This window comes from Ochotona curzoniae, unplaced genomic scaffold (genome assembly GCF_017591425.1).
Source record: "Ochotona curzoniae isolate NIBS_2020 unplaced genomic scaffold, NIBS_Ocur_1.0 contig_46, whole genome shotgun sequence".
NCBI lineage: Eukaryota > Metazoa > Chordata > Mammalia > Lagomorpha > Ochotonidae > Ochotona > Ochotona curzoniae.
In genome coordinates this window covers 5,985,882-6,004,573 of record NW_024466340.1, presented here as the reverse complement: position 1 = coordinate 6,004,573, position 18,692 = coordinate 5,985,882, and the positions used below count along the sequence as shown (strand labels likewise).

The 18,692-nt window shown below is 55.7% G+C and overlaps 1 protein-coding gene and 2 long non-coding RNA genes across 3 annotated transcripts; 1 reads left to right on the top strand and 2 right to left on the bottom strand.

The window, feature by feature from the left end:
* Positions 1-5,794: 5,794 nt before the first annotated feature.
* Positions 5,795-8,034, bottom strand: LOC121160817. Its single transcript, XR_005884579.1, has 2 exons — positions 7,170-8,034; positions 5,795-6,162 (listed from the first exon to the last, which is right to left on the bottom strand). It is a non-coding gene; the product is annotated as an uncharacterized LOC121160817 (long non-coding RNA).
* Positions 8,035-11,582: 3,548 nt separating this feature from the next.
* HPD (4-hydroxyphenylpyruvate dioxygenase) lies at positions 11,583-16,895 on the top strand. Its single transcript, XM_040987053.1, has 12 exons — positions 11,583-11,645; positions 11,915-12,019; positions 12,509-12,551; positions 12,643-12,725; positions 12,883-12,972; positions 13,760-13,863; positions 14,429-14,506; positions 14,915-15,077; positions 15,187-15,258; positions 16,154-16,276; positions 16,466-16,582; positions 16,690-16,895. Exons 2-12 carry the CDS (start codon positions 11,939-11,941, stop codon positions 16,798-16,800), a joined length of 1,065 nt encoding a protein of 354 aa, XP_040842987.1. The 5' UTR covers positions 11,583-11,645; positions 11,915-11,938; the 3' UTR covers positions 16,801-16,895.
* LOC121160901 lies at positions 14,885-16,787 on the bottom strand. Its single transcript, XR_005884590.1, has 2 exons — positions 16,208-16,787; positions 14,885-15,130 (listed from the first exon to the last, which is right to left on the bottom strand). It is a non-coding gene; the product is annotated as an uncharacterized LOC121160901 (long non-coding RNA).
* Positions 16,896-18,692: the final 1,797 nt, after the last annotated feature.

The window sequence follows — 18,692 nt, the reverse complement described above, 5'->3', positions numbered from 1 at the left end:
AGTCCTTGCCTTGAACATGCCAGGATCCCACGTTCCCATGATTCTAATCCTGCAGCCCTGCTTCCCATCCACCTCCTTGCTTGTGGCCTGGGAAAACAGTCGAGGACGGCCCAAAGCCTTGAGATCCTGCACCTGCATGGGAGACCTGGAAGAAGTCCCTGGCTCCTGGCTTCAGATCGGCGTAGCACTGGCCACTGCAGTCACTTGGGGAGTGAATCATCAAACGAAAGATCTTTCTCTGTCTCTCCTCCTCTCTGTATATCTGACTTTGCAATAAAAATAAATAAATAAAGCTTAAAAAGAAAAAAAAAAAAAAAGGAAGTGACTTAAAAAAAAAAAAAGGAAGCCCTGCACCTTGGTGTTAGGAGTTTAACCGCGGCCTGGAACACCAGCATCCCATATGGGTACCAATTTGAGTCCCAGCTGCTCCACTTTCTATGCAGCTCCCAGCTAATGCTCCTGGGAGGGCAGCAAAGGATGGTCCCGCTGTTTTGGCCCCTGCATGGAAGATCTGAATGAAGCTCCGGGCAACTGACCGTGGCCTGGCCTTGCCCTCACTGTTGTGGCCATCTGGGCAGTGAACCAGCAGATGGAACATTGATCTCTCTGGAACTCTGACTTTCAAATAAATAAACCTTTTTAAAAAACTACAAAGGGGCTGGTGCCATGCAACAGGCTAATCCCTCACCTGTAAGCACCAGCATCCCAGAAGGGCAGTAGTTCATGTCCCAGCTGCTCCACTTCCCATCCAGCTCCCTGCTTGAGGCCTGGGAAAGCAGTGGAGGACGGCCCAAAGCCTTGGGACCCTGCACCCGCGTGAGAGACCTGGAAGAAGCTCCTGGCTCCTCATTAGCTCAGCTCTGGCCGTTGTGGCCATTTGGGGAAGTGAACCAACAGACAGAAGAGCTCTCTCATTCTCTCTCTAAATCTGCCTTTCAAACAAATCTTTTCTTCTAAGCTACAGAAATATAAACTTACAACTAAATGAACTGCATAAAAAACAAAGATAACATGCTCAACCTCCATGTCATATATTGAAGATCTATTTGAAGGTCAGAGTTGCAGAGAGGAGCCTTACCGCATCCCGATGTTAACAGTGTCTACAGGGTTATTTACAACCACTCCACCTCTACAGTGTTGCCACATGCGTCCTCCTGAGTACCAAGGTCACTGGCCTCAGGTTGGGAACTCAACATTGACCTTGGGGGATATTGACACCAGAGAATTCTGCAAATGCCACAGACCAAGACTTGTTTTATTGTTCCATTGATTGTCAGGGGCAAAGGGGAACAGGCCATGATTCTTGGCTTGAATCCTTGGCATTTCCCTCACCACCTGCTTTTCTGTGTTGTTTTTAAGGATTTACTTATTTTTATTTGAAAGGCACACCTCAATTAGCAACAACAGCCAGGGCTGAGCTAACTGAAGCCAGGAACCTGGGGCTCCAGCAGGGTCTCCCCTGTGGGTGCCAGGGGCCCAAGCTCTTGAACCATCTTGTGCTGCTTTCCCAGGCCCACTGACAGGGAGCTGGCTCAGAGACTGACCAACCAGGACTTGAACCAGGAGAGTGATATAGGATGCGGGCATTGCAAGCCGTGGCTTAGCCCGCTCAGCCAAAATACCAGCACCAACCACCTATTTTTGTAAAATGTTAGGGGCACATGGCCATACCCATTCATTTACATACTCATTACCCAGCCTGCTTCTGGCCCACAAAGCCTGACCGTGTTCCCTATTAGCTCTGTTCAGGCCACAATGTTCACATCCCTGTTTTCTGGGAGTTGAACTCCTGAGAGAGGCAGCACACGCAGCAGCAATGCTGGCGGGTTCTGGGTACGAAGCCCGGTCACACAGCAAGGAGCTCCCTGGGCAGATCTTCCTCTACACCAGCACCCACCATCAGGGCACCGCTCTAAGCCCCAGCTACTCAGCTCCTGACCCGGCCTCCTGCCAGTGTGCCTGGGAAAGCACGGGAAGATGGCTCAGGTGCTTGTCCCCTGCCACCCATGCAGGAGATGCGCATGCAGTTCCAGGCTCCGGGCTTCAGGCTGGTCCAGCCCTGGCCGATGCATTTATTTAGAGAGCAAATCAGCTGATAGAAGATTTCTCTTTCTCCAAATAAATGTTATTTTAAAAATTGTAATAAAGAAAATGTCTAAATCTGTCCACTCTATTTTGCTACTTTGTGACAGTGAATGTAAGCAATATCACTAATATATCACACCCCCTCTCCCCGCCACGGAATAGACAACTTCCGGTATCCCCCACACCCTAACCCCTGGTGCTGAGAGCCCTCAAGGACCGTTGTTATTCTCTGTGTGTGTGTCCTGGAGGTTTTAAATGCCAGAAGCTTAACTCACACTAGCGTAAAGAAATGGGAATTGTGGAGAATCATCCGAGGGCAAGCCAGGAGCAAGTTGCCAAGACAGGAGGAGTTGGCTCGCATCCTTCCTCCACGTCCTTCACCCCTGGGCACGTTTCCCTCTGAAGATTTAGAAACCACTGACCAGCTGAACAAACCTGGAACCTCCACACGGCCTCTTTCTGTAACAAGCATTGCAGGGCAGACATGCATTGGCCAATTCTGGTCACATGGCCACTCCTGAGCCCCTCACAGGGATTCTCATTGGCCAGTTCTGGCTTACATGCCCCAAGAGGGAGAAGGATCAGATCTCCAAAGGAGAAGTGAGATGCAAGTGCCAGCTGAGGAGAGCGAGCATTGGAGAGGTAAGAACATGGACAGGATTCCCTTCCATGCCCCCAGTGTCAAGCACAGAGGACATCTTCAGGCCATGCCAGAGCCCAGTCACCTGCACAGTCTGAGACACGGACTCACTAAGGGACAAGGGAGCACCCAGCATCACAGTAATGAGCCCACAACAGCCATTCTGGACCCTCCAGGCCCTCGGTGAGGCCCAGCCCTGCCAGGTTTGGGCATCGGTGCTGCCCTCAAGTGATAGGAGCAGCCCCACCCTGATGGTCCTGCCCAGCCGCACCAGCCCTGATAACAGGGGTAACGCAGCATGCCGGCAGTCCTTCTGGTTGGTCCTTGTGACCTGGAGGACACAGCGGTAGAGGGAAGAGGGGTGAGGGAGGAACTTAGACCTAGAGTCCTGTCACTCTGGTGTCCAGCAGCCCAAAGCTACAGCTTCTTGGGGCAGAACACAGGGCTGTGTGACTGACGGGAAGGGATTAAGGCGCATTCTCTAAGCAGAACAGACTCGCCAATGGGATGTGGGCCACTCTGGTCCAAGCAGCCAGCTGGGCGTCACCTGAGCAGCAAAGTCCTGGTACAGCACTGCTGACTTAGGTATAACCCAGACGTCTCCCCACCTCCCAGTACCACCAGAGCCCCCTCTGGGCTTCTCTGCATCGGGGATCCAACTGATGATTCCCCATGGGCTCATTGAGGAGCACAGTGCTCCTGGGAGGGCATGGAGGAGCACCCCCATTTTATAGACATGTGAACCGAGGCTCAAGGAGGTAGGACGATTTGCTCTGGGATGCTCAGCCAGTAAGAGCTCAGGTTTCTGCTTGGGTCGGGGCTGTGTTCCCTGTTCACTGGTCTGGAGCGCTCCCCCCCGTGTATGTCAGGGCTCCCCTCTCTATACACCCCCCCCCTCATCTGACCTTCCCACTCAGCCACGGGCCAAAGGGTGAGGAATCTTCACAAGGCTGACATCTTTTTCATTTGTTTGTAAGATTTATTTGTTTTTATTGGAAAGGCAGGTTTACAGAGAGAAGGAGAGACAGAGAAAAGCTCTTTCATCTTCTGGTTCACTCCCCAAATGATCACTACTGTCGGAGTTGAGCTGATCCGAAGCCAGCCCAGAGCTTCTTTTGGGTCTCCCCTGTGAATGCAGGGTCCCAAGGCTTTGGGCCATTCTCTACTGCCTTCCCAGGTCATAAACAAAAAGCTAGTTGGGAAGTGGAGCAGCTGGGACATGAACCAGCATCCATCTAGGATCCCAGCACTTGCAGAGGAGGATAAGTCAAGTGAGTCATCACACGAGCCCCTCTCCAGGGTCTTCGTGAGGAAAGCTGGGAGGCTAACTCTCCCTGTACCTGGACGTGGGCATGGAGGCTGCTCCCAGCAGAGCCTCCCACATCTGAGCCATGAAGGCATGGCCGGAAGCCATGTGAAGCAGAGGACCCCAGAGAGACAGCCTGGGTTCAGTTCCAGGTCTGTCCCACCTGAGCTGTGTGTCGCTGGGCTTCTCTTTGAGCTGTCACCTCCTCATCCATCAACTAGGAATGTGAATGGCATCCACAGATGGAGAGGGAGGCTCAACAGGTGCCGGCGTGTACAACGACCTGACAGGAGGCGGGAGCTGCTCAGCAATCCTGTCTTCACTTCAGCAAACATCCCTGCCTCCAGAGGTGACCCCTGGGTGGGCTGCACTCATTCCATAGAGCTTTGCTTTGATGCTAAAAGTTCAGCTCACGTCTCAAGTAGGTCACCAAAAGCACTGGTGGCAAAAATAAAGTCAAGGAAGTTGCAGTTCCCCAAAAACTGCAAATAATGATGCTGAGAAAGTTAAAAAAAAAAAAAAAAACACAGAGAATGGAGGGGGAAAAAAAAACTATTTGCAAATCGTGTGTCTGACAACAGATTTATTCCCAGAATGTGTGGAGAGCACTTAAAACTCAAGAAGACACAGGATCGAGCTGAGAGCAGCCAAGGATGTAACTTTACGTAGTCCCCCATTACCGTGGTTTGATTGTTTCCACTTCCCAGCGGCGTGGGAATGGACCCACATGACCACGCTGCTTCTCTCCTTTGGGATTCAACCCAGCTCAGCACTCGGGGAATCATCCGAGCTCGTCACCACCCAGAAACTCTTAGGGACAGGCTGTGTCAGGTGCCCTCGCCCACCAGCAGGCTCATGTAAGGCAGCTGGGCGAAGTTACGGAGCTCAGCAAGGCAGCTGTGCTAACTGTTCTTGACCTACAAGATTTCCGAATTAGGGTAGCTTTACTGAGATATGATATATTATAAAGCAGGGATTCTGGGGTGGCTGTTTCTCCAAAGAGGACACACAAATGGACACTAAGCACCTAAAAATACCCAGTATCATCAGCTATTAGAAAAATACTGGGCCTGGCACCATGGCCTAGTGGCTAAATCCTTACCTTGGCATCTGCCAGGATCCCACATGGGCACCAGTCTGTGTCCAGACTACTCCACTTCCCATCCAGCTCCCTGCTGTGAGCTAGGAAAGCAGCTGAGGATGATCTAAAGCCTTGGGCCCCTGCACCCATGTGGGAGACCTAGAAGTTTCTGGCTCCAGGCTTTGGATTGGCTCAGTTCTGGCCTTGTGGCCACCACAGAATGGAAGAGCTTTTTCTTTCTCTCTCCTCTGTAAATCTAATCTGCCTTATTTTTTTTAAAGATTTACTTATTTTTATTGCAAAGTCAGATATACAGAGAGAAGGAGAGACAGAGAGGAAGATCTTTTGTCCAATGATTCACTCCCCAAGTGACTGCAACGGCCGGTACTGCGCCAATCTGAAGCCAGCATCCAGGAGTTCTTCCGGGTCTCCCACGCGGGTGCAGGGTCCCAAGGCTTTGGGCCGTCCTCGACTGCTTTCCCAAGCCACAAGCAGGGAGGTGGAAGGGAAGCAGGGCCACCAGGACACGAACTGGTACCCATATGGGATCCTGCAGCATTCAAGGCAAGGACTTTCGCCACTGGGCTATCATGCTGACCCCAAATTTCTTTTCATTCCATTTTCCACCAACTTTTTGAAGTGCGCTCAAGGACCTGGGCAATAGATGAAGCTCAAAAGGCTACATGCTGATTCGCTTATAGAACATTATGGAAAGAGCAAGTACAGAGAAAGAAAATAAAGTCATGGCTGCCAGGGGTTGGGATGGAGCGTGAAGTTACACACCTGAGAGGAACAAGTGACATAACTGTTCTTTATTGTGAGAATGGCAATATTTACACAGCTTTGTATGTTTTCAACATTCATCAGCCAACACAGAGCGGAGAGTGCATTTCACTCTATGCAAATTATACCTAGATAACTAGACGCCCCCACACCGCAAGAAGCCTCATTTACAAAATTACAAATCATGGTGCAAACCATGGAATGATGAAACACGGAGCAGCTGACAATCCAGTTGCCATGTTTTCCACTGCAACACATCCCAACAAACTGCAAGAAGAAAATTAAAACCATCTGGAAACTGGGTTTGTTTTTTTTTTTTTTTTCACACCAATGATAGCTTTTTAGATGTAAGGAGATTCCTGGAGCTTTGTAGAAAAAGGGGATGGGAAAGTCAGGGTGGCCCCAGTAGCACAGCAGGCCACACCACCGCTCAGCTTGCTCACATCCCATGTCTGAGTACCTGGGTTGAGTCCTGACTCTTCCACCCCATCCTGTTTCCTGCAACTGTTAAACCCGGGAGGGAGCAAGTGGTGGTCCAAGGGTGTGAGATCCGGTTACCCTCAGTGGAGACCCTGTGGCAGTTCCAGGGTCCTGGGTCTCAGCCTGGTCTGGCCCTGGCTGTTGGAGGCACTCATGGATTAAAGAGGCTGATGGAAAATTCTCTCTCTCTCTCACTCTTCCTCTGTCACCCTGCCTTTCAAATACATAAAGCTAGACTTTAAAAAGTAAAGGAGGCAAGGGCAGCTTGTGGTATGGCAAGTCAAGCCACCACCCGTGTTGCTGCATCCCATAGGGGCACAGTTCCAGTCCTGGCTGCTCCACTTCGGACCCAGCTCCCTGCTAACGATCTGAGAAAGCAGCTGATGTCCACAGTGCTTGGATCCCTACAATCCCTGTGCAAGACCCAGAAGTGTCTGGCTCCCAGCTTTGGCTTAACTTAGCCCTTGCCAATTCAGCCATTTGGGGAGTGAACCAGCATATGAAATACCTCTCTCTTCCTCTCTGTTTCTGCCTTTCAAAGACATACAATAAATCTTTAAAAATAAACAAATAGGGCTTGGCGTAGTAGCGTAGTGGCTGAAGTCCCCGCCTTGCATGCACTAGGATCCCATATGAGCGCTGGTTTGTACACTGGCTGATCCCCTTCCCATCCAGCTCCCTGCTTGTGGCCTGGGAAAGCAGTTGAGGATGGCCCAAAGCCTTGGGACCCTGCACCCGTGTGGAAGATCTCCAAGAAGCTCCTGGTTCCTGGCTTCAGATTGGCTACTTACAACAACATGGCCAGATGCAATGGACCAAGACAACCACCCAGCTTTCTGCTATGGGCCTTGTTCACAGCAGCAACTCATGCACTGTGTTTGTGCACACCATGGACAACCCCAGAAAATGGTGAAGCCTGTGGCTGGCATGCATGGAGTCTGGAGACACTGGGAGCGAGCAGGTGCTTGGTGAACACTATGGCGTACAGCTTAGCAGCCAGACACATTGGGTAGGAACGTGGGGACCCTCCCCAGCCCACGTTCTGACCACCCACCTCGTAGGCAGGCCTTTGTCACAATGCTCTGTCTTCTGCACAGTTTTCCTAGCATGCGTCTGCCCTTGGCTGAGGCGGCTTTGCAGCAGTTATCAGCAGAGCCCTGTGCAGCCAGGTGAGGCCAAGGCCTAGCATCGATCTCCACGCTGCCCTTGAGCTGTCCTGAACTCATCCAGTTAAGATGAGCTCCATTAATCACAAAGGTTTATCTTGGGAAGGGAGGTGCCTTCTCTGGTAATAGAACCTGGCAGGACACATCAGTAGAGGCCTGGTGTAGCACTGGTCACAGGGGCTGGGGCTGATCTGCATGCCTGCCATGATGAACACGATGCCTTGGTGTTCTGGATTCACACACAAGAACACCCCCCATAGGATTCACCATGGTGTCCCCTCGGGAAACGGGGCCAATGATGTCAGAACAGCCTGGGCACCACATGGCAGACAGTCTGGGCTCAAGGCCTCCATTGAGGGACCCACCCCAGGGTTCTGACTACAGCACGAGTAGTTCGGCTTCTACCTTAGCAGCAGACAGACCACTTGAGGCATCCTGCCAGTCCCCAGCCTGTGTAGACTGTTCACTCCCCAGATGGCTGCCATAGAGCCAGGAGCTTCTTCCAGGTCTCCCACATGGCTGCACGTGGGCCATCTTCCATTGCTCTCCCAGGTACATTAGCAGGGAGCTGGGTGGGAAGCAGGGGAGCCAGGATGCTCAACCAGCTATGCCATGGCGCCAGCCCTCTGTGAACTGAGCTCTGATTTCAAAGCTCACAGAAGCCTGGGAAGGCAACATGGCGGTTCCCCTTCAGGAAGAGAATGTTCCCAGGACTGCTTTGGAACAGGCCATGGGGTGCGGTATTTAACATGCCACCCTCTGCCCTGCGGTGCCAGCATCCTATATGGGCACCAGTAAATCTCAGATGCTCCACTTCCTGGTTATGCCCTGGGAAAGCAGTGGCGGGTGGCCCAAAGCCTTAGGCCCTTACACCTATGAGAGACCTGAAAAAACTTCCTGGTTCCTGCTTTCAAATCATTTCAGCTCCGGCCATTGCAGCCATTTGAGGGAGTGACCCAGGAGATGGAAGATCTCTCTCTCCCTTTCTCTCTATAACTCTTTCAAGTTAATACATTTTTAAAAAGTCTAAATAGTAAAACAAAAGTCTGCAAGTGACCCCTTCATGGTGGCAGGGTCCCCTCAGATGCCACCAGGCCCTGGAGCAGGAGCCCTGTCCAGCAAGTCCAGTGGTTTCACCGGTGCACAGCTCAGCAGGGCCCCATGGGCCAGGGCTGGCTGCAGCAGTGTCCATGTAACAGGGATTCCTGTAAGCACAGCTCGGAAGTCACTTTGTGCCCCTGTCACCAATCCATTTCCAAACACAATGTTTTTGCCACATTCCAACATGTCACGTTGCTTCACCAAAGCCTGTGGCTGTCACTCTGCACTTCAAGGGATCCCAAGGCCACCCCAAGGACGGACTCCCAGAGCCCAACACAGTCACACTCGTGGCTAAGACACAAGACCACACAAGGACAAAGAGTAAGGCCAGTGAGGGAAGAGGTGCGTGGGTAAAAGCCAGAGGAAACCTGGTGTAAGCTTCAAGGCCTCTCCATGGGGCACGTAGGACACAACAAGTTCTGTGAGCAGGGAGCCATTGTGCACCACTGTGCTTGCCTGAGCCTGGGGACGATGGATCAGGCAGGCACACTGTAGGGTATGCCCAGGCTGCCAGAAAGCACAGGCCTTACCATCTGCACCAACCTTGGAGGCACAGGGGACCATGGCTATCAGTGCTGGAAGACGAGGTTCCCCAGCACCAACCACGGCACACCTGGCCAGCAGGTCCTGCCAGCAACTTCAGGCCGCCTGTCCTGGGAGTCCATCTGAACTCTGGGCTCATTGAGTGAGACCTCCCTAAGTACCTGGCAGCAATGGATTGAGCCCCAAGAGCCACACCCATCTGCTGCTAATTTGCCCTACAGCAGAGCCCAGCCCAAACAGGCAGACAGCAGCTGGCAAAGAAAAGAGGGCAGCAGAGCTCAGCCCCCATGGCCTCCCTCCCAGCTCGATGTACATGGCTTGTGTAGGGATGCAGCCAGAATGTGACCGAGATTCAATGCTCTGGTAAGCAAAGTCCAGAGAGGAGGAAGGCCAAAGTCAGCACTCCGCCCAGCACAGAGCCACCTGCCAGCCCAGCCGGCGTGGCCCCGAGGCTGCTCATGTTCTATTCCCTTTGGCAAACATTGACCTCCGGAGTTAGACCAGTCCAGCGCCCGAGTTGGGGTCTGGACTGGCCACAGCCAGCGGGGACACAGGGCATTCCCACTTGCTGCAGGAGGGAGAGCACACCAAGCCCTTCTCCCGTACCTCACCCAGAGGCACCTGCTGCTGGCTTCTCCGTGGGAAACAGACCCAAGAGGCAGGAGTGAACACCGGGGACAAGGCAGAAAGCCGTCTAGGAGAGACAGAGGGGAGTACCTCCCTGCCCCTGGGATGGCCCTCAAAAAGCGAGAGAAGGATGGAGAAGGTGGCTGGAGGGGACGGCAAGATCCGAGTTCAGAATCAAAGAGACTGAAGTCTGGGCTGTACTCTCAGCAGCTCTGTGGTCTCGGGGAGCACGAGCCCAGCTCGCCAGGCCTCGACTCCCCCATCCACCTGGTGGGGAAAGCACTACTTCCCATCCACACAGAGGGCAACTCAGCAGTTCAGCGTGGCGTCCACTCCTAGAAAACCTGGCTCACAGACTGGGAATATTCCCAATGCTGTGGGTTGGGGTTTATACCGTCTCAACAGCAGGGACCAGGGTACATCCAGAGCCAGGGGACAGTCCCAGTGCCCTCAGGTAAATGGCCCAGGGGGCATCGGGCACCACCCCATCTGCCAGGAGAGCAAGACTCAAGGACTGCTCTGGGGACAGGTGCGAGGGAGAGCCCAGCTCTTCCCTTCTCGCCTGGCTCAAGCAAAGGGTGGGGACAGGGCCATAACCCCTCTCCCAGTGCCCAGCTGTCCCCCAAGCCAAGGATCCTCGTTCCCTTCGGCCCCCACATCCCAAAGAAACCCGGTGAACGCGCCATCAGCAGCATCAGCAGAGACCTAAGGCATCTGGCTTTGTCCTCGAGTCCCTGCCACCCTGCCATTGTTCCCAACTCTCGATGGGGACAGTGAGGCTGGAAGGGTATGCTGTTTTTTGGCAGTCACACAACAGGGAGCAGAGCCAGGACACAACGCCCCAGAAACCATGCCTCTCACCACTGAGGGATACACCCCATGTGTCCTGAGAGGACGTGTCTGCTGTACAAACAGGGCTATGCAAACAGGAACATGCTTTGGATCTAGGACGCAAGGATCACAGTCACATCCCGCTGTCCAGGACGCACCCTGGACTTTCTGCCCTTGTTCTGTCCCTGATCAGAGTCTCCCGGGACCCAGGGTTTTTCAGGGTCAGGCTTGGTTGCTCCCTGCTCCCACCCCCGCTGTCTCCTAGGAAAGCCAGGAGGTCAGGGGTGGGCCTTGCTCAGTGTTAAATACGCGTGAGCAGCACTGCTCAGGTCTCCTGTATCCCTTCCCAGCCGGGTGTCTGACAGAGATCCACCATGGTAAGTGTGTGTCTCCTGGGCGGGAGACCTCCAGTAGCTGGACTTGGAGCCTCGAGCCTCACCTTCTCTTTCTTTCTCCTCAGACGACTTACAGTGACAAGGGTGCCAAGGTAAGCAAGAAGGGAAGTGGGGGTGCAGGGGTAATGGTACCCTTATACACACACACACACACACACACACACGGTCATCCCCAACCCCCCCAGGCGGAGCAGAACCTTCCTCTAAATGCTTGCCACTCTCTTTACCCCATACGAAGGTCTAATTCAATCCATGTCACTGCCACATTGTCACTTCCCCTTGGTAAAACCTGGGTGGGTAAGGCCTCCTGGGGAGGGGTTGGGGTGGGGGTGCCTTCCCAGCCTCAATATACCAAGAGCTCAATTTCCCATTGAGGATATCTAAGGAGGTCTGGCCAAGCTACATGGGGTCTGCCTCACTCCGAGTCTGGGGCTGAGAGCAGGAGAAGGCAGGTGACTGGAGGAGACCCCTCTAATGTACTCACCTTCATTCCCCCTCCCACCTCCCTCTGGGGACTCCACCTGCTGCTTCTGTCCCCACACAGCCTGAGAGAGGCCGATTCCTCCACTTCCACTCTGTGACCTTCTGGGTCGGCAACGCCAAGCAGGTTGGTGCAGGGCAAGGCATTGAGGGGTGCGCCGGCCCCGCCCCGCGTGGGATTGGCTCCTGAAAGGGGCGGGTCTCTCTCCGTGGCTGGGACTCATCGATTACCCCTCTGAAGACAGAATGTGCCTGGACACTGCCCTATGTCCCAGGAGGGTCTCTGCTCATGGGGCCAGAGGGCAGGCAGGATGAAGGCGGCTGGGAATACCCCCCACCCTGCCCCAGGAGCAGGGAGGACCACCCTCATGAAGCCTCCATCACCCTGTTATTCAGGCTGCCTCCTTCTACTGCACCAAGATGGGCTTCGAGCCGCTGGCCTACAGGGGTCTGGAGACTGGGTCCCGACAGGTGGTCAGCCATGTGATCAAGCAGGGGCAGGTGAGTCCAGGCCCCAGGATGTCCCAGCCCTGCTTATCCCAGCTAGTCTGTGGGTCCCCTCGAGGGTTCTGGCCCATCCACACTTTCTCCAGCATCTTTCACACATGTGAGCCTGGATGTATAGCTTGGCAGGTTTCAGGACACCAAGCTCAGTCCACCTTGGGTACAACACAGCACAGGGCACTTCTAGTCTCATGTCCTTCTCAGGTTGGTCCACTGTTGGCCCTTTAGATGCTCAGGAAACCAGACCCATCAGAGCAGAGCCTCTGGCATCGTCCCCTGGAGGACCTAGCCAGTGTAGCTGTTAAGGGAGGAAATACCTCCCACCCCCAGGCCAGTGGGCAAGGCTCAACAGAGAAGCTGGGAATCTTAGTCAGGGGCTGTGCCAGCCTGGGTCCCTTTACACTAACAGGGGTGGCCAGAGAGGGGAGGGAGGGCAGGGGGAGGTATCTGCTGGACCACAATCACAGCCCCTTCTCTGCATCTTAGATCGTGTTTGTCCTGTCCTCGGCACTCAACCCTGGGAACCGAGGTGAGGGATGAGGGGCAGGGCTGTGGGAGTGGGGCCAGGGGCCAGGGAGGGGCACATGAGAGCCGGTGCCAGCCCTTCCTGCCGGCCACAGAGATGGGCGAGCACCTGGTGACACACGGTGACGGGGTGAAGGACATCGCTTTCGAGGTGGAAGACTGTGACTACATTGTGCAGGTGAGAGCATACCCGAGTAGGAAGGGCAGTGGGGCCTGAGAAGGTCACCCCTGGGCCAACGTGCAGCCCTAACCTCTGAGCCTGGGTCTCGGGGCCTCACTGAAGCTGGTGGTATCTGCTGGCAGTAGGCAAAGGCCTCCCTTCCAATCTTTTGCAGAAAGCCCGGGAACAGGGTGCCAAAATCCTCCGGGAACCTTGGGTGGAGCAAGACAAGTTTGGGAAGGTGAAGTTTGCCGTGTTACAGACGGTGAGTGTCTCTGCCCCTCCTGTTAGCACCCACTGAGATGCCAGAATTACCACCACCACTATATCCCCCAACTGTCATTGGCCCTATGCTAACAGCCCCCCAACCTCCCTCAAGCCTGACCCCAGGGTGATGGGGCAGAGAACAGCCACCCCTTCACCGAGGGACCTCAGCAAAAGGAGACAGAGGGCAAACTCGCAGCCTGGAGAGCTGTGGGGCTTGGGCGAGTCGCACCCATGCCTGGGGTTCTGTCAAGATGCAAGCAGTGGGGCTGGATAGCCGGGGAAGACCTTTCTGCTCTGTGATTGTCCAGCTCTCAAGGGGGTCATCGGTGTCCGATAGGGCTGGGCAAAGTACACATGCCCACAGGGAGCCGGTTCTGTTAGCACCCATGTGGCTGAGATACAACCTCTCCAAGGCCGGGGTATGACCCCAGGCTGTGCCAAAAAGCCCCTCAAGCCCTGTTCCATACTCACATAGCTTTCCCTGGGCCCTCCCCTGGTTACTGAGCACCTACTATGTGCCAGGCATCCCCCTGCAAAGCAGCCCATGATGACTGAGCAGAGTCCCCACCCCCACACAGCCTCTAGTCCCAGACAGACCGTCCAAGGTAGTTCCAAAGGAATGGCAGGTCAGGGTTCATTTTGGAAAGGGAAGTGACTCCTCTGCTATCGCACCCTGAGCCTGGGCGGACCCAAGGTGGACCCAGGGTGGCCCCCGGGGCTGTGCTGGCTAAGTGAAGAGTGTCCTGGATGCCCAGAGGCCAAGCCAGGCTGTTTTCCACCTCTAGTACGGGGACACCACTCACACTCTGGTGGAAAAGATGAACTACACTGGCCGCTTCCTGCCTGGATTTGAGGCCCCGCTGTCCAAGGACCCACTCCTTTCCAAGCTGTGAGTGCCCCTGGGGCATGCGTGGATGGATAGCAAAGTGCTGGCCATGGGGACAATTCACTGAAGAAGGGGCCCAAAGGCTGAAAGAACAGGCTCTGCCACCAGATGCCACAAGTTCAAGTCCCCATGCTTCTCGGCCACTCACTCCATCTCTCTCTACCTTGGTTTCTTCATGCACAGAGTGGGGATAGTCCATAGCATGTGAGTTATCAAGACCAAGTCCACCAACCACCTGTTTGGAGTCCCGGCTACCTAGTCTTGGATCCAGCTTCCTACTAATGTGCCCTGGGAAGCAGCAGCAGATGGCCCCACGTATTGGGCCTTTTATCTACCTGGGAGACCCGAAAGGAGTTCTGGGCTCAGCCCTGGCCATGCTGGGTACATGGGAAGTGAACAAGGAGAATGAAAGATCTCTCTCTTTCTGTCACTCTGCCTTTCAAGTAGATGGAAGCAAGTAATTAAACATTCAAAGCAACACAGAGTTTCAGCAAAGTGTCACTGAGAGGCCAGTAGGAAGGGGCACTGGTGGGGGGAGTTGCTCTTACCCTCAGCCTTGCCCTTCCAGGCCCCACTGCAGCCTGGAGATCATCGACCACATTGTAGGAAACCAGCCAGAACATGAGATGGAGTCGGCCTCCGACTGGTGAGCCCCCAGCGGGGGACAGGCCCACTCCCACTTTCGCATGGGGCACAGGATCGGGGGGAGCCTGAGTCTACCAATTCACCTATAACACCGAAAAACCTGGGGGATGGAGGGACAAGACAAACTCCCAGAAGAGGGACAATGGCCCGCTGCCCAGGGCACAGCTCACAATCCAGCCACCTGCACTGCACCCTCCTAAGAGTACCCTGACCTAGAGGAGCAGCGAGGGCTGCTCTCTCTGAGCACCTAGTTGCCACCTGTCCCAGCACGGCCATCAATCGTGCCATGCCACAAAACCCCTCCCTTGCACCTAAGTCAAACCGGCCCCACGAAGGTAGAAGCGGGGTTGGGGTGAGCCGGACCCTGGCTGGCACTCGAAGCAGGCACATCCTGCTGGCCACCGTGCAGGTACCTCAAGAACCTGCAGTTCCACCGCTTCTGGTCTGTGGACGACACACAGGTGCACACGGAGTACAGCTCTCTGCGTTCCATCGTGGTGGCCAACTATGAGGAGTCCATCAAAATGCCCATCAACGAGCCAGCGCCTGGCCGGAAGAAGTCGCAGATTCAGGTGCGGCCTTCCCTGGCCGGGAGAAGAGAGCAGGGAGGATGAGGTGCGGGCTCCTGCTGGGGCAGGCATGGGGGCAGCGGACGGTGACACGTCCTCTCTGGGTCCCCAGGAATACGTGGACTACAATGGGGGCGCCGGCGTTCAGCACATTGCTCTCAAGACGGCGGACATCATCACCGCGGTGAGAGCGGCTTCCGGCCCTTCCCTCTGTCCAGCAGCTCCAGGGACAGGCAGGCAGGGGAGTCCTGGGCCCACATTCATGGCCTGGAGGCCTGGCAGGCTTTCCGGTTCTGCTGGCCTGCTCATCCCTGCCCCCTCTGAGAATAAGCCTGCCACTGGCCAGTAGGTGACTCCCAGCCCAGCCCAGCCCTGGGTATCAGCAAGCCTTAATGGGTGCCTCTAAGGGACTCAGCACACTCAAGAACAACGATATCAGACCAGGAGAGTGGTCACCTTCCTTCAGCTGGATTAAATCAACGTTAGGTGTGTCTGGGGGCCCACCTTCAGGGAACGGGGCTCCCGGTGTGCCTCAAGGTCGGGCCAGAGCCCAGACCACCCCACTCAATCCCAGCCTTGGCAACTCCACTCACTCATTCACTCCACAGGTGTCAGGCACTGTCCTAGGCCCAGGCCTTGGCCTCTGCCTCTACACAGAGAATACAGAATTCTGCAATAGTATACAGAATAAGTAAAATGTGCACTGGCCAGGCCATAGCTAAGCAAGGAGCCTGGGACAGCTGGAAGATGCAAGTAGGAGTGGGGATATAAGTGAGGGGGGCTGTGGCCAGACTCATGGTCCATACTCCATATGACCTGAGTTGCTTTCTATAAGGAGGAAACATGATGCCTCCATTTTCCAGCTGGGAAATGGGGAGAACAGTTAAGACTGCTGCGCAGACATCCTCCAGCAGGTCCTCAGTTAGCCCTGCACGGGGAAAGCCACCTGCTTCTCCTCCAAGGGGGCTCCCAGCACAGGGGGAAGAGGATAAGGTCGCATGGGGAGCGGGACCCCTCTTGCCAGCCGGCTAGGGGTGTTCAGCAGACGGAGACCTGGTCCCTGCCCCTCCCCGAGGCAGATCCGGCACCTGAGAGCCAGGGGCATGGAATTCCTGGCCGTGCCGGCCACTTACTACAAGCAGCTGCGGGAGAACCTCAAGTCGGCCAAGATCCGTGTCCAGGAGAGCATCGATGTCCTGGAGGTGAGGCCCAGCCCGGCCTACTGCCAGCAGGTGGGGGAGCCACCGGGCTGGGGTGGGAGGAGCGGGGTCGACCTGAGGACTCAGGCGGACGTGTCTGGAGCTGGATTTTCCAGTCAGGCTAGGAGGACGGGTCCTCCGGGCTCCTCCCAGCCTCCAGCGGAGCCCGGTGTCTCCCGCCCACCCCCTCAGGAGCTGAAGATCCTGGTGGACTACGACGAGAAAGGCTACCTCCTGCAGATCTTCACCAAGCCCATGCAAGACCGGCCCACGCTCTTCCTGGAAGTCATCCAGCGCCACAACCACCAGGTACGACGTGTCCCCCTCGCGCCCGAAGGGGCCCCTGCTGGCCTCCCTCCCCACCCCGGCACGCCCCGGCTGGGCTTCTCGGCTCACGACCCCGTCTGCCGCCGCAGGGATTCGGAGCCGGCAACTTCAACTCCCTGTTCAAGGCCTTCGAGGAGGAGCAGAACCTGAGAGGAAACCTCACCGACATGGAGACCAACGGGGTGACGCGCGGCATGTAGGCCCCGCCCGCCCGCCGAGGTCACGCCCAGTCCGGCCCCGCGCATGCGTCCCCACTGGCCACGCCCGCCTCCTGACCACGTGGCCTCCCGAGTAAAGCTGGGCTGGGTTCCGCCGCCGTGTCCGTGTGTCTGTGCGTCTTCCCGCCGCGGCTCGCTGACGCCCCATCGCTGCCAGGGAGGCGTCCGCGCCGAAGGGACGCTGCTCTGAGGCGGGGACGCTGAGGAGCCAGCCCCGAGAAACCCGGAGGGCTGGTCTTAGCGACAGACAGGCGGAGCTCGGCCTCGAGGCCTGGGAGACAGGCCGCGTGTTCCGGACGGGGAAACCATACCTGGGCCTCAGAGAGCATCCCTCAGCCCTCCAGCCCGCTTCCAGAGAGGGGTGTGCCCCACAACCTTGGAAAGGAAGGGGCGGAGAGGGATATAGGGAATGGGAACTGGGTCCCTTCCCTGTGCTCCCAGGGTCCTGTCTGTGGGGGTGGCCTGGGGAACATATACATGTTCAGGGGATGGGAGAAATGAAGGGAGCATCAGGGATCAGAAACATCAAAATTCAACCTGAAAGACCCCGGGGGCCAGGGCCTCGGGCTCTGGCCAGGAGACTCCACCCCAACCCAGGTTTCAGCAGGGCTCATGCTGTCCCGCACAAGGTTGCTTCTGGTGGATGCTGGCCAGGTCTGGCTCCAGTCCTGTTTCATTTGCCTGCAGGCTTTTTGTGTGTGTGAAGTCAGATATACAGAGAGAACAGAGTAAGAACTTCCATCCAATGATTCACTCCCCAAGTGGCCGCAATGAATAGAGCTGAGCCTCTGGGTGCAGGGTTCCATGGCTTTGGGCAGTATTTGACTGCTTTCCCAGGCCACAAGTAGAGAGCCGGATGGGAAGTAGGGATGCCTGGATTAGAACCAGCTCCCATATGGGATCACAATGTGTTCTAGGCAAGGACTTCAGCTGCTAGGCTACTCCACCATCTGCAGGTTTTCATAACACATTACAGCATTCTGGGACAATAAGGCCAGGACACCCAGAAGTTGAGCAGAAAGCATCTTGTAGGGGAGGAGGGAGCCAGCCATACTGCCCAGGTTCACAACCCCCATGGTCAGACCCCACCATGTGGACTTGGGCCGTCTTCATCGGATGTCAGAGGTTTTATAGTGGCTGGCACAAGGGGGCTGCGGGTATGTGTCCACCCCCATCCCTGAGCAGAGCTAAGGAAATGTTTACAGCTCAGGGCACTGAGGGGAGCAAAGGAGAGGGAGGGAACCCAGGAACAAGGAGCCATGAGACGTGGGTGGGATGTGGAGGAGCAAGGCAGGACTGTCCTCCTTGGGCAGTGAAGGGAAGAGGTGTGAACACAAGAGCCACCACAGATGCTGCACACTTCTGAGCAGATGGGCACTTGGTGCTGCCCTGCCAGCATCTCCTTCACCTCCCTCCACCCAGGGCACTGCCGGTTCTGCACCGCTGCCTGAACCTGTGCTCCCTAACCCAGTGGACACCCCTTCCCTGAGCTTTGTTCACCTTGGAAGTCCCAGGGCCTGCTTATGGTTTGAGCTCAGTAGGTACTAGGACGAGTGTACGAAAGGAACTCCACCTTCCTCCCCAGAGCCACCTGGTCCCATAGCCGACCACAGAGGCTGCAAGTATCCCCTGGCACATGTGGTTACCCCCATGTGGGGAGGCAGCATTTGGCATCCAGTGCCCCGAGAGCTCTGGGGGCCAAAGGTCGCTGTCCAGCTGTGGGGAGGGAGTCACAGTGCCTTCATAGTCACGCTCTCCCTGGCTCCCGCCAATGTCCCCGCCCCACCCCCAGAATGTCAAAGCTCCAGACGTGTGAATTCGCTACCTGTGACTGTCACATGGGCTCTTTAGCTGTCAGGTGTCCTGAGGACACC